At 39.3% G+C, this 15,763-nt stretch overlaps 1 protein-coding gene and 1 non-coding gene across 2 annotated transcripts in view; one reads left to right on the forward strand and one right to left on the reverse strand.

Moving 5' to 3' along the window:
- The window catches only part of SVEP1 (sushi, von Willebrand factor type A, EGF and pentraxin domain containing 1), a 159,735-nt gene that overhangs the window by 65,798 nt on the left and 78,174 nt on the right, over positions 1–15,763 (reverse strand). The window contains exons 10-18 of the mRNA XM_072959895.1: positions 14,515–14,622; positions 13,634–13,765; positions 12,695–12,889; positions 11,274–11,395; positions 8,905–9,013; positions 4,985–5,149; positions 4,228–4,461; positions 1,998–2,159; positions 379–540 (exon numbers count right to left, since the gene is read on the reverse strand). Of these exons, the coding sequence (XP_072815996.1) occupies positions 379–540; positions 1,998–2,159; positions 4,228–4,461; positions 4,985–5,149; positions 8,905–9,013; positions 11,274–11,395; positions 12,695–12,889; positions 13,634–13,765; positions 14,515–14,622 (1,389 nt within the window). The remainder of the gene's footprint in view (positions 1–378; positions 541–1,997; positions 2,160–4,227; positions 4,462–4,984; positions 5,150–8,904; positions 9,014–11,273; positions 11,396–12,694; positions 12,890–13,633; positions 13,766–14,514; positions 14,623–15,763) is intronic.
- On the forward strand, positions 9,343–9,415 carry TRNAP-AGG (transfer RNA proline (anticodon AGG)). The gene has a single exon. It is a non-coding gene; the product is annotated as a tRNA-Pro (tRNA).

The following is a 15,763-nucleotide window of genomic DNA, read 5'->3' on the forward strand; positions in this document are numbered from 1 at the left end:
AGAGAATGTATTTTCATTTTCAGAGTTTCAAGGCACATTAGACAGGACCTCATTTTACAAATGAAGAATCTAAGTTCCTGGCTGAGATGTATTTCTATCACACCACGCAGGCACGTGGCTACTAATGTTGAGGACTGGGGCCAAGTCTTGTGTTTCTCCGCGTTCCTCTAGTTATTGCACCAGCACACTGTTTATATGGTGGGTGTTTACCCTTAAGTACTGACTGGCTGAATAAAAGGAAACTCTCTTCGAAGGAAGAGACAATTATTTACATTCTTTGCATACACTAGTCACATGGCTTTGCTGAAAATATTCCCCTCCTCCACGCACAGGACCTTGGAGGCTTGAAGAAAGAGCAATATCTAAGACTTTGATAACCTCCACAAGCAGACACGTCCACGGCTCCTCTTTTCACAGTTGAAGTGTTTTCTGGACATAAGAGGCACCCCCGGGAACCAAACGCTGGCTGGTAGCTACCCAGTGGACACGATTCGCAAGTCTCAAGTCCATTTGATGAGTAGGTGCCTTGCTTACACTGAGCTAGAACGAAAAATGTCATATGGTAAATAATAGTGACACGAGCTGTACCAAATTAGCACTGCTAGGTCCTGGGTTTGATCCCCAGCACCTCCTCTAAAAATAAATAAACCTAATTACCTCCCCTACCCCTCCACCAAAATACAATAACTAAATAATACAATGACAAATAAATAAAAAGTATTTTTAAAAATAGTACTGTTAAAATACAGTTTCCCACGTTCTAATTTATTAAGAAGAGAATGAGGGTCACGAAGAATTCCAAGCACACACATTAAGTTTCAGACTCTCCATAGTTCCGTCTCCTGGTAAGTTTGAGACTCCATTTCCAGTTACTACCTGTTAGCTTCTATTATTACCTAGCATGGTGCCTGACACAAAGAAAATGTTGATAAGCAGTTTTGGGGGGAAGTTAGAAATCTGCATCTCAGAAAGACACTCTCAGAAAAACAAGCCCTACACAGAAAACCTTGTACAAGTTCTCAGCTCGTACACTTGTTTTCTCGAGTGACAGAAACAAAACCCCAAACGGGGTCAGTCTCATAACCACACTGTCACCTTCTTTACACTAAATAAGAACTGGCCTCTTACCTCCTCCTATCTATGGACAGCATTTCATCTGAGGGCTGGCAGAGTGGGACATAAGAGCAGCCTTAGCATCAAGCCCAGAGAGGTGAATTAAGCGAATTTCCAAAATTCCCAGCAATGGTTTTGTCGTAGCTCAGGCCAAGGGCCAGGTTCCCCGGTGCACTGCCCTGTCCATCCGCCCTCGTCCTCCAGGTGACTCTCACTTTCGGCACTGCTAACATTTTTAGTGCATTTCCTATCACCTAGCACCACTCTCTATATTAGTCATTAAGTACCACACCCTCTGCATCTGCCATGATAGGTGAAGAGGAACAACTTTGAAATTCCTTCTTGTAGGTATGTCTTACTGTAACTTCAATTGTGAAGGAAGATGTTTCCATTAGAAATGCTCATTGAGAATCACTGTAACAATTTTTTGAAAATACTTGATATTTTAGTAGCAAGAACACATGTATATGGGCTTGTCGTTCTTAACTTCCAAGTAAATGGAGAATTAATCTCATCATATTGAATTTTTCCCTAACAAAAAGCAATCTAATGCTCGCTAAGGGTCACGGAAGTCCTTTCCACCAATTAATATGAGATTTACTAAAAAAAAAAAAAAAATCCAGGCCAACTGATGAAAATGGATTAGAGTTCTTGACAGTGAAGTCTGATGTAGAGGGAACAAAGGAGGTCCCGAAAGGAAAGATAAATGGATTTCTTTAAAGCGGGGGCAAATGTTCAGGTAATATCTTAGAGTTAAAAGGAAGACAAAATAAATGAATGAAATTGCTTCCAGTAATGCTCTTATTTCATCCTATCTGCCATTTCTATTTCATAACCGGAAACAAAATTCGGGCTTCTGGGCAAAGCATGTACTAAGCCTTTACCTTTGCATTCTGAGCTGCTCCTTGAATGGAGGTATTCGGTGTAAGTCCCCGCTGGACAGAGTTTACATTCAAGTTGCCCTTCTTCGTCTTGATAGGATCCCATCAAACAGCTTTCACAGACAGAGTGCTCCAGAGAATAGTAGGTTCCCAAAGGGCAGTTGACTGAAGAGAAAACAAACAAGAAAACCGAATACAGTACAGAACATACTCTTAGTTCTAAGGCATGAGCGTTGTACGTTTTCAGGTACCGCTGTCTATGGGTTAAATTTTACTGCCAAAGGTTTATTTCAAGATAAATCTTCTGAAAATGTATTCCTAGAAACCAGCAGTAGATCATTTTTCTTTTCTTTTTTTTAGAAAATGTAAATTCTTGTTGACCAAGCTTAGGGCTTACATGCCAGGGGGCGGGGGGGCTTTAAAGTGTGGGTTACAGCAATGATAAATCAATCATCCTGGAAACACACAGCTAACGAAGAAAAGACTGCTTGGAAGAACAGGATAAAATCATGAACGTTTAGGTTAATTTGAGGCCTTGAGATATTAAAAACAGTTTCTTAACAGGCTTTTGGAATGGCTTCCCTTATGAAACTGATTGCTTGTCCATTTCAGCATAAAAGCAGGCAAAGACGGTAAGTCTAAAACAAGTGAGTTAAGTAGACCCTTGCCTCTGCTCGCAGGAGTTACTGCCCACTCAAAGGAAGTCCCGGGCACCCTCAGACCCAAAGACCCCAAGGAAACAGGTCACTTTTAGAACCTTCCTTCCTTGGAGATCTGGTCTACTATTTGAGGCTTGGAGTGAGTCGGAATTTCTGAGACCAAAGTGGGACATTAAATTCACTGAAAGGCTGCTATCAAAATTAGTGTTCTTACAGAGAGGACACTTGAAATCAGTACCAGGGTGATTCTGAGGTGCATAAGAATTACCTGGGAACGTACTAAGATTTCAGATTCCAAGGCCCTGACCCCAAGGGGTGAGATGCATTCATCCTGGGATAAGGCCTGAACCAAACTGCATTTTAACAAGCACTTCAGGTGATGCTGACACAGGTCATCTGACGACCACACTGAAAAACGCAAAACGCAGTCCAAACCGGTAACTGATTTTTATTCCCGGGTTCAGAAGGAAACCACAGGAGGCTCAGAATGATAACTTTGATGTGCTTTTGACGGGCTGAGTATATCACACTATGAAAAACCCAATTGAGCTCTGGGAATAGCAGTGAGAACTGCTGAGAAGGTTTTCCGACCGGGACACGAGATCCCACGCCTACAGAGAGCCAACAGAAGACCCTGTCATTTGGCTCTGCTGAGTGTACAGTTTGGTTAGAGGAGATCCTGCTATCTATAAACGTGACTTATTTTGGGAAGCAGGCTGTAATGGATCCCAGTTGTGACAGTCCAGAATAGGGGTAAAAGCTAAGGGACGGGGTCGTGGGGAGAAGAATGGGGAGCAATAGCTTAAGGGATCTGCGGTCTTCTCTGGGGGTGATGAAAATGCTTTGGAACTGCGATAGACATGATGGTTGAATAACATTGTGACTGTGCTAAATATCTCTGAACTGTACTCAGTGGTTAATTTCATGCCATGTGACTTTAGCGTTGGCTACCTGGGTGGGAATCTCAGCTACATCACTTACTGTCCTAAACGGGAAGACTTACTGGGTAAGTTCTTAGCCTCTTTGGCTTCAGTTTTCTCATCTATAGAATGTGCTTAATAATGCTGGTACCTTACGGAGCTGCTAAACAGGACTGAACATGAGAGCGGCTCAGCCAGCACACACAAGCAGTCAGAAAGTATTAGTTTTTGATATGCGAGTTGCTGCTGAAAGCTGTGAGGTCTAAAGCTTAGTTCTACAAATAAAACTAAGATTTGAGTCCCTCACCTAAAATAGCTTTCTTGTCCTGACCAGGAGTGGTCATTAACTTCTGAGACAAAACAGTGGTAACCACCACCATGTAACGATAGCAAAATGTGTGTTTCATATCAATATCCCTTTATAGCTGTGAAAGGGTTCTACCCACCTCATCTGACCCAATGTGCACCAACTTTCTTTTTTTGTGTGTACATGTGTGGAGGGGAGGGGAATTAGTTTGGCTGGTTGATTGACTGATTTTGATGGAGGTACTGGGGATTGAACTCAGGACCTCATGCATGCTAAGCCTCTATCACTGAGCTTTCCCTCCCCTCCTCCTCCCCCAAAATATTTCTGATTACAGGGAGGGGTCTTACCACACATACGCCCTCTTAGCACAGAGCCTGGTCTGCAGAAGAGGAAAGCCTTTTCTGTTTCTAAAGAATTGCTGTCGGCGACAAGCATTTCAGACGCAAGTTGAAAGGAATACATGGGCTCCTTAGTGAGGGTCCTTTTCAGTCGATTTGTGATAGTTTCCAACGTCTTAATGAGTCGCTGCTGATTTTCCAATTCAAGGGTATCGTTTCTTTCATCGGGTAGTGGCACACTAGCTGAGATAAAAAGAAAACATAACACACACACACACACACACACACACACACGATGTTGCAGGAAGCCATTGGTAGTTAGTTTTTTATTGAAAAGAGATGGCATGTTAAAACTCTTCCAGGAAAAACGAACTCAAACTTCACCACCACGTACTGAGCAAATAGTACACGGATCGTATTAAGAACAACATGATTTGTCTTAATCTTCTCACATGCTGGAGCTACATCACCTTTTTGTAGCCTTCTTCATGATTACATATTAAATTCCTGCAAATTCTTGTTTTTAAAAACATGCCTTAGGTTCATCTGGTCAAGCTGAGGACAGAGCGGGGGGCTCGTCGCTATGAGAACCGTCACACACATCTGTGATATTAAACTGCACAAAATGACAGGAGTTAGGTGACTGTGTGTGCCCTAATTGTCAGTTCCACAGTCACTTCCTAATAATGACAATTTGAAAAAAAATAGGTCTCCAACCAAGAATTTCACATCATATTAATTTTTCAAATAGACCGTCTATCCTTACCTGTGATGTTAAAAATTAACTTGATTTTGTGATCAGTTAATGGAGTATTTCTTTTAATCCGTGAAGATCTGGCTTTGCCAGCGCCCATCGGTGTCTCTCGCACGGCGTCCAAGAAGTCGTCGTAGGAGTAATCCAGCCTGTTAGCTGGGCCCCAACCACCAGGTCCTGGACAGTCGGGGCAGAGAAATACAAGATTCTACAGTTGCATCCTTATCAGGTTTTAATGTCAAGTGACAAATGAAATTGTCATTGACTATCTGTCATTGACTACTGCCCATAATGTACCAATACAAGGTTTCATCTGCAATCTTACACATTGTCATTTTTGGCTTCATATTAAGTTTAGATTACCAATGAATAACTTTAAAAAGTACAAAGAAAAGTTGCTATAGAGCTCTGTAGGCATTTGAACCATTCTATCTTTGACCTAATAGTTAATTATCTTAGCTTTAGAGGTAAATACGGAGGTAGGAATAGATTTTTATTAATTCCTATTTCCCTTCAGGGTTTGCTCCATTCTCTTTTTTTTTCCAATATCAGTTTTACAAACTTAATGCACATAAATAGATTTCCTTTTATGAAGATTATTCAAGGTATCTGCATATCTGCAGCATATTTTTAAAGATGGGGGGTAGTTCCTGAAGGCAGCATATAATTTAAATGTTTACATATTTAAGGCAACTCTGCTGGAGGCAGCACTATTGTAAGTGATTATTTTTTTTAAATTTTGGGTTATTAGCTTGTTGTTCATTTCTGTTTGTTTTTTTAATGGAGGTACTGGGGATTGAACCTAGGACCTTGTGCACATTAAGCATGTGCTCCACCACTGAGCTGTACCCTCCCTTCCACATGTGATTCTTTAGATGCCCTCTGTATCACTGTGATCGACACCATGGATTCGGACTGGGGCTTCTTGCTATATGATGTATAGCTGAACAATCTTAGTCAAACTACTTTCATCTCTCTGAATCTCAGTTTATTTAATTATAAACTGAAATAATTATCCTTACCTCATAGATCTGTCTGTGGGATAACTGAGCCATTTAAACAAACAATCTAGTTCTGTATTTGACTCATTCTAAAACCTCAGTGAAAGTAAATGATATTAATATCAGCCTAGGCATACAGCTGTTGCTTAGTTATGTGCTTTAAACATCAAATTCTATTTATAAAGGCTTGTCCACTTCTGTAAGTGGTTTTTGAGGTTGGTTTTGGTTTTTGTTTTTTGCTTAACACACATTTTTGGTCATTAAAATGAACTGAGATCAATTCAATATTTTTGTTTTTCACTTAAACATTTTTTCCTATAAGTATCATATAGTTATTATAGGAAAAAAAACCCCAGATCAGCAAAGAGAAAAATGTAAAAGATTACCTATAATTCCAGCACATAGAAATAACTACTGTAACATTTTAGGCAAAATTTTTTCTATGAATATATATAAACACACACATATACATTTATGCATACATACACACATACATATATAGAATATATAGAATAAAAATAAATATACCACACTTTTAACAAAACAAGATCATACACTGTATATATTATTTGGTAATCTTTTCTCACATTTTCTCAACAATATACTATAACATTTCTGAGTCAAATGGTTTCATAATATTCTCATCTATAGCTATATTAAAAACTAAGCAGGCTTCTACTTTCAGACTTAGGTTATCTCAAAATTTTAGAACATCCTTCATTTTAGAACATCAATGTTTTAGAATATTTAGTATTTCATAGAGTGTAAGACACCCTCAGCAAGAAGACATACCCCAATTTCAGAAATGTCAAAATGAAAAATGTGCATCTTAGCATTTATGAAACATGGTACGTCTTTGCACAGTAGCATGATTTTTATCTTGAGAAATACATTTAGAAGCGGAATTTCTGGGTCTGCGCATTTTTACTCCTTTAGATACATACTGTCCAATGCCCTTCAATTTCTCCTCTGCACACAATACATGCATATGATTTTTTCCCCCTGACACCCTTGCCAGCTCTGGGTAGTATGATTCTTATTCAAATTTGTTATTCTAATAGGTCAAAAGTGGCATCTTTTATTGGTTTCTATTTGAATTACATGATTAGGATGAGATCAAACCATTTAAATATATTTACTGGCCCTCTGTTTTTCATACATTAGGACTTGCCAAGGTGCTGTTATAAATATATTCATCTTGTGACTCTACTGTAAAGACACACAAGGAGGAAGGTTCGTCTCTCAGGATGACTTGTACCACTTGTACGACAAGCCATCTGGATCCTTACAAGATGACAGATATTGCCCATCTCAAAGCCTTACAATGACAACTGACTCCCTGTGTGTGTATCCTTGTCCTTGCAACCTACCTCCGCAAGCCGGGAGGGGAAGCTGGGCCATGTGTGACAGGAGAGGCCTGGTTATTCTAGGCGTGACACTGTCACTCCCTGCCAATGCCACTTCATGGTTTTCTATCTAAGACTTTAATATCCAATATGTTCACTGAGAAGTAGCACACAATAGTTAAGATTGGAAAACAACCCAAAGTCTACCAATAGGAAGCAGTTTATATAAATTACGGCAAATTGATGGATAAAATAATATGTGGCCATAAAAGCTGTGTTGAAGTATAATACTTAACGACATAAAAAATGTCCTCAATAAAACATTAACTAAAAATTCATGTTCACAAAATAGTACGGGTCTCATATATGCACACACAGTTACATATATGCTAATATATTAATAGAATTATTTCTGTGATTGCAGGTTATCTTGATTTCATTGTTTTTTTTTAGCATTTTTCAAATTTTTGCAATAAACATGTGTGCACAAACAGTATTTTTAAATGTAAAAAGTTCAAAGCAATAGTCAACATACCTTTTAATGCTCAATCACTAAAAATATCAATATGATTAGTTTCAGGAACAAAAAGGATGTCTCCTGTCATGTAATACTATCTCACATAACCTTCTAAGCGCTTTATCTGTCCTTCTTCATTTAATCCTTATAACAGCCCGATGAGCTCAGTAGTCTTATGCACCCAATTTGCCGGTGAGAAAACGGAGGCACAGAGTGTCTGGGAACTTGTGCAAGGCCACACGGCTAGTGGCTGGGGATGTCAAGACTCGGACCTTAGCAGTTCGTCAGAGAGTCCTGTGCCTTAACCACGACACTATTTTGGGCTCATTATTATTTTTTAAACTTTACTCCAGAAGTTGTGGACAGTTTCATAAGGATGAAATAAAGTAAGTATAATTACTGGAAAGGACAATTTTGCTAATCAAGAGACACAATTGAAATTGCCTAGAAAGATGAAGACAGTAAGTTACGTGGCCAGATGTGCCAGCAAAAAAATCACATAGCACACTTCAGAATAGCCTCAATAAAAGTTATATGTTAAGTATATCTCAAAAAAAAAAAAACAGGTGGAAAAATGTTCAGAGTCTATGAAGAAAATATCCGAATGCCACTCAAAGATACATTAGACTTGAATAGATTGAGCCTTAACACATTCCAGGTGAGGAATCGGAATATTTTACATGTGTAACTATCTTAAATAAATGGCTTAATTGCAATTTAAGTTAAATGCCATATAAAGTTGCTATCAGCACTTTACCACTACTACTGTTTTCTTCTAAGCTATCACATGAATATTTGAATTTTACAATCAGAATGTGACTTAGTTTTCTTAGTTATTATTATCCTGAAGAGTTTTGGCTAATATTTGGAAAGAACTTATTTGATACCCAAAATACACTATGTCTATAAAGCTCATTAAACACAGTATCAAATTACCCAGTCATCCTAAAATACTTGATGAATAAATTCACAAAAGTTCATTTTTCTAGTCTGCTCCACTCTTCTGGAATTATTTTCTTATTCTGCAGATTAGTTCTGCAAACTACCCACACGAAATAATGTCATTACCAATTGCAAAGCCATTTTCATAGTCATAATTATATTCGAGGCAGTATTTTTTGGTCAGGTCCTCCAGTCTGCAGTCAATGTCATCAGCATCATTACAAAACGATGGGACCTGCAAATAAAAAAGGAACAGGACAAAAAGGTACTTCACATCTGGGTGTGCTTTGGGTAAAGCCTTCGTGCCAAGCCTTCGTGCCTCTGGTCTCACACCTCCATCAGCAGGAGCGAGGGCCCTAGATCTCTGCTTATTCTTAAAAAGGCTCCTGACCCTCCTCGGTGCCCTCCCCTACCTCCTCCCACTGCCCGTGGACCACAAGGATCAGTCGCCTGCCTTCTATCTGTGCTTATATCATTTACCAAAAGAAGCCCAGGACTCCCGGGACATCTCTTGCCTCTGAACTTTCACCTCATTTGGCGTTTTTAAAAGTGAAGTATCAGTGGGGAGGGTATAAATCAGTGGTAGAGTGTGTGCTTAGGATGCACGAGGTCCTGGGTTCAATCCCCAGTGCCTCCATTAAAAAATAAATAAATGAAAATAAATCTAATTACCACCTCACCCCCGCCCCTGCCGAAAACCCCTGAAGGATAGTTAATTTACAATATTATATTACTGGCTCTTTAGATCCCTTTTCTCTCACCCTATCTTCCACCCTTCTTCAAGTCCTCAAAACCTTTCTCAAAGCCCTCTGATGTTTGGTCAGTGATCGGCCAATCCACTTTTTTTTTTTTTAATTTTTGTTTTCTTTTGTGGGGGGAGGTAATTAGGGTTATTTATTTATTTTTACTTAATTTTTTAAAAATGGAAGTACTGGGTATTGAACCCAGGATCTCATGCATGCTAAGCCCACGCTCTACCACTGAGCTATAACGTCCCCAGCAATCTACGTTATTGTTTTTTTTAACCTTCTCTCTTAATGTTTTCTTCCCTTTTGCTCTCAATGGAACCTGACTTCCCAGTTTCCTTGGGTGGTGGGCGTGGAGGTGGAGGACACGTCTTCCTCACCCTCCACTGCTGTTCCCAGATCACGCTCGCAGGAACCTGCTTGAAGCCCCACAGCTTTGACGCTCCTGCAGTCAACACACCATATATCATCACTGTCATCTACAGCCCTCCCCTATGCTAAGCCACCTCATTTCAAGAACCCTTAGGAACTAACCATCCCTGTTACAGTTCTTGGTGACTTCTATATCCACTCAACTAATCCTCCCATCACCTTGGCTTCTCACTTCTTTTTCCTCCTCTGTCTTCCAGCTTCACTTTGTCACTTACTCCCACGGTCACACCCTCAGACCTCATCATTCCCAGAACTGCACTCTTACTCCAACAACGCTTTGACTTCATCAGAATCTGTAATCTGCCGATCCTACCACCACTTTACTGTCCCCAGGCCCCTGATGTCTTCACTTCCTTATTTACCCATCTTAGATTCCACGGTCCACCACCATGAATTACTCCCTTGCGTGCACCCTCCATAATTTGATTATCTGGAGAACCCTTAAACCTGGCTAATTGCTGTGTCTTCTCCACATCTGTTCCCACAGGGTCAACTACAGCTTGGGAGAAAACACAGCTTTGCTTACTGCCAGTCCTGCCACATTTCTCTAGTATATCCATTTACGCTCTCTAAGAAAATTGTTTTATACCATCTACTCATTTCTGAAACCTCCAGCAACTCCTCCCCACCCCTTTTTGAGGCTGATCAGTCTCCATCTTTTTTTCACAGATAAAATAGTCACAAAAGATCCTTCTTTCACATACTTACACTCCTCTGTGTACCCCCTCCTGTGTCTGGGCTCCTGTACACTCTGCCTCCTTGACACTGCTCTTTCTCTCACGCTTGACATCAAATCTACTACTATTATTAAATCTACTTTCAGAATCTATCCAACGTCTAAGCCACTCACTCTGGTAGGGATGCAAACATCTATAACATTACTTCCTCCCTCCAAGATGCCCAACACAGTTAAATACATTGCTTTGCTTGCCTGTAATGACTGAGTCATAAACAAAAATGCATGAAGAAATCCTTTAAACGTTCAATTATCTCCTCGTCATAAAAGAAATACCATCTACAATGGCATTTTTGTCATTCTTTAAATAACAAAGCAGACATTCTGAAACCACACGGACAGTAAGTAAGCTTCTCTTTCTGACTCAGAGTGTTTTAAAAAGTTCAAAGAGTTTTCATAAGGATTTACTTATAATTCACTCCAAAGCCTAGGAATAATTCTAAATATTAGAAGCAAGTTTGGGTCACAAAGAGGGAAACCAGCAGGACAGAGAACTTCTGTTGCACGTGACCCAGAGAGGCTACAAAAAACTCAACAGCATCCTTTGAAACACGGCAAGCAATAAAGAAATTCCGACATACCATTTTCCCCAGGGTAGTCTGAAATGCTTCAGAAAACTTCTTCAACAGATCCGTGTCATCACAACGAGTTGCTTTGTACAGCATCTCAAAGGACTTGAATCCGTGATTTGCAAAACGTTTTACTGGAAGATGTTGGGGGAAAAAAAAAAACTTCAGTTGGTTAGCGTTTTCAAAACAAGGATTTAATTTTCCATGGAATAACTGTAATTTAGTATTTTAATTCTAACACAATTTGTGGGACTGTGACAAAAACAAAGATGACAGTCAAGGAATGTTTCCAGGCATTAACTGATCATAATAAACCATGAGCCAAGCAGCCCTGGACCCAGTTACTCGGTGACAAATTTGCTTTGATACAGGATTCTTTATCTTCCAGTCATATGAAAAAGTGAACATTTAAGGGAAAAATAGATCTAAAAATTCTTTTCATTACATTCCTGGGAATCTTAGAAAAACCCAAAGATATTATATTGCATCAAAGATATTTTATTTTATATTTACATAAATTTATAACATACATGTTTATATTATGTTTTTAGCCAATAGACATTGAAACATTTCTGAATATTATGTGAAATTATATTTCTTAAAAGTGTAATTTCACAGGGACAAATTTCTCCTTGAGTCAGAAGCTCAGACATTAGACTCAGCAAGATGTCTTATAATATTCAAAGACAATGCCTTTTAACAGCGTCATCATTAAAATCCTACTGTCTACATCTGTGACAGAGGCAAATGATAACACTTTTATTTACTTCCCAAATTTGGGGGGGAAAAAAACAGCTCGAGTGAGTGAGTTTTGCTCTTTTTCCAAGACATTGGCATTCAAACTTCATCTAGGGTACCGGATCAAAGATTCACTCCAGAGAATATTATTTACAATAGACAAAGGGATTATATTATTTTTCTAATAACATACATTTAAGATTATAGAATAGCTCTAAATCTAAATTAGATCTGAAGAGAACGTGACTGATCTCATCAAGTATATTGGCTCTTACTTTAAATACAAGCTCTTCTGCAGACTATACGCTATACTTTACGTTCAAGTTTACAGGTCAAGAATGACATGCTGACAACTCTCTGGATAAGTCCAGTAGATAACAATGAGAGGGTTTTGCCATAACCTGAATCTTGTCCTATAGCAATCCAATCAATAACAAGACTCCTGTGGGCTCATATTTTAAATTGAGAGGTGAATATTTATCTGCAAGCATTTCAAATTCATGGCACTGTTTTTCCACTCTGCAGTCACTTCATTAGATTTGAATTTACATTTTCTGTTTATACAAACCAGCTGGGCAAACCTAATCCCTGTGTTAAGGCAATTTTTCTCTTTAATGTTTAGAACTTTACACACACAGGCAGACGAACACAGATTCACACATACTAAAGGAGCCCACAAAAATACTAAACCTTACTAGCACAGTCTGGCCATTCAGCGGAATATGGCGGCCTCCAGATACCATCTTCATATGCACAAGAATACTTGTCAGTAGAGCCTTCTGTGAAATCATAGCCCTCTGAGCAACGTAATGTACAGTTAACTCCAGCACTATCTTGAGTACATATAAAATCCCCATTTACAGGTGTAAACGGAACTTCACATGGGGAACCTGCGGGGGAAAAATTGTACCATTCATATACTATAAGAAATATAAATTAAAATCCAGGAGTCTAGGCTGAATTTTGGAAAAGATTTCCTCCTGTTCACAACTATTCCTAGAAAAACTTTCACAATAAAAATCCTTCATGTGGGACTGCAGTAATGTCTGGTTTTCAACTCCTACGTGGGTGTAGTTGAAAAGCTGTACCTCTGTGCAATTAGAGGTGGTGCCTATTTTAGGAAAAGCTAAAAGTATTTCTGATTTGAAGTTGTTATTTCTGCAATTCCTTTAATGAAAATGCAAACCGCTAACGTTATGTTGCAAATACATTTTCAGAATTTTGTCTCCTCAAGCCTTCAAAACAGGATCATGACAATCACACTTTGTAACTTGGGAGAAAATGGTAATAAGCTGTTAATTAAAGACTACTTTGGAAGAAAATCTTTCTATTTATCATGAAGTGAAGTAGCAATAATTGGAAACCTCAGAAAAATTTATCAGCATTCTAACTTAAAAAATCTACTATCCTATAATAGCCTATAGTGAAAAAGAATATGAAAAGGCATATATATATATGTGTGTAACTGAATCACTAGGCAAAATACCAGAAATTAACACAACATTGTAAACTGACCACACTTCAATTAAAAAAAAATCTACTGCTAGAGACTATTTTCTTTCACAAACACAGTGCAACAGCGATTACACATATCAAATGTCCACTAGGTCTTTGGAGGCTTGTGAAGGGAATACCTTTTATGACAATGTGGATGTCACATGTTCTGTCATTGCCTGAGGGGTCAGTGGCTGTATACCACACTACCGTCTCCCCGAGAGGGAAGAGGTCCCCGGGTGCATGACTTCTGGTGATGGTCAACACAGCTCCTGGAAGGGGAAGAAGGAATCCGACTTGGGAGTTATTAGTCTGCAGTCACTTTATCACATCTGAGTTTTCATTATTTTCACAAGCCAGCTGGGCATTCTGCTTATGTTGATTTGGCCACTGGCAGAAAATAGAAGACATAATCTTTATACTATCACAGAAATAGTTGACTCAAAAACCTCATTAAATTAAGGCATTCTTACTAAATAAATCACTTTCCTTGAATAGGTCAGTCTGTAAGTATTGGAAATTTAATTAAGAAATCTAATTTGCATTTTTATTGTTTTCTGGGATTTGGTGAAAGCTTTACGGTGAATTTCAGTTGTATTTGCTCATTTTTTTTCTATTTTCCTATGAACTTTTATAACTTTTTTTTGGCAAATGTTTGAGACCTGAGAATGAATACATAGAATGGTGTTAGATTTACTAACAGAATGCATAGTTTATGCCTTCAGTGCAATGGAAGCTTAGAGACTCAATGAATTTATTAGAACACTTTCAAATAAAACACCTCGCATAGTTTTAATAAATATCCACTGAATATTGAATGGAAGGCAACTCCATGGATAGGTAAGATTAATAGTGTTAAATTTTATATAATTATTCTAGCATTAAAACATATTACCTTATATAATGATTGATTGTGTTTAGATATCATTTGTTTTTCATTTCTCTTTGATCTTGTAAAGCTCTTAAAAATCAAGTGTAATTTGGGGTGAACATGCTGCCAGCAAGAACCCCGCATCCTCACCCGAGTTGTCCGAGAACTGAGGCTCATCCCAGGTGGCAGCATGCTCCTTCTCTGAGACCTGGATTGGAGGCGGGGACCGGCACCAGTCTATGCTGGGTGGCTCTACATCTAAGGAACACGAAATCAGAGAACAGAGTCACAACTGATGTTCAAAAATGATGAGGGGGCTTGCCAGAGAGAACTGAATTCTACTTGTGCCGGCAGAAAACCCTGACCGTGTCAGGCACAAGGACGGCCCTGGGCCCCTTGGATGATGAGGCATGTCTTATCCCTGATCTCAACGTCAAAAGAAAAATGATTCTTGCCACACTTCCCTCTGCCTGTTGAAGAAGAGATACCAGATTACTAAAATCACCATGAGTGCCACAGTGTGAAAGACAATTCGGGATGCGGTGAGCATTTAATTTGTGAGTTTCACCAGTGCTAGTTGAGCTGATTCACCAAGAAGTGAAGAGAACCTTCCCAGAAAATCGGAAGGCATGAAAAGATCCAGTCATTTCCCTGGGATCACTCCCATGATCTTCCTCTTAACTGAAGGGTCAAGGCTGGGCTGATTGAAGGCTAAATGGAAGGCCCAACGGGCAGAGGTCTGAGTCACTGTTGAGGAAGATGTAAGGTGTGAGGATGTGATGTTGCTGGAACGCTAGGAGGTTATGTCCAAAGGTGGAACGCTCGAGTCTAAGATTCCTGAGGCTGATAAATTCCACGTCAAGACAAAGAACAGGGTGTAGACATGGGAATGGGGGGCCAAGACAGAGAAGGAGAAAGCCACAGTAGAAACGAAAGATCTGTGAGTCTACTGCTGAGCACTGTAATCTACATGGAAGGAGGGGCGTGAGGGGTGCCTGTGAGCCAGGTTGCAAAGCTTTTAAGGGATGTAGTGGAATTTTTAGGATGTCAGTAAAGGGCAACAAAGAAGGTGTAGGAGGAAGTTTTAATACAACTATTGATTTTTATACAATCTGTAACGACATGCCTTTGAGGGAGACTGGACAAATACTATTTTTCTAATTACATAGGTGAGGAGTCTCAAACTAGGCAGACTTAAGAGGCTTGCCTGAGGTCATACGCTGGTAACTTAACAGTCAGAGGCATGAAGACTGGGATGCTATACCATCTATGCTAAACGGAAGGACGTACTCTGAAAGTAAACCAGCTGTACCTGTGAGACTACATACAGATTTCTGTTTTAAGCTAAGTGTGATGAATAAATGTTGAGTTTTTCTCTTTCCCTCGTGCCTGTCATTTC

This window comes from Vicugna pacos, chromosome 4, assembly GCF_048564905.1.
Source record: "Vicugna pacos chromosome 4, VicPac4, whole genome shotgun sequence".
Taxonomy (NCBI): Eukaryota; Metazoa; Chordata; class Mammalia; order Artiodactyla; family Camelidae; genus Vicugna; species Vicugna pacos.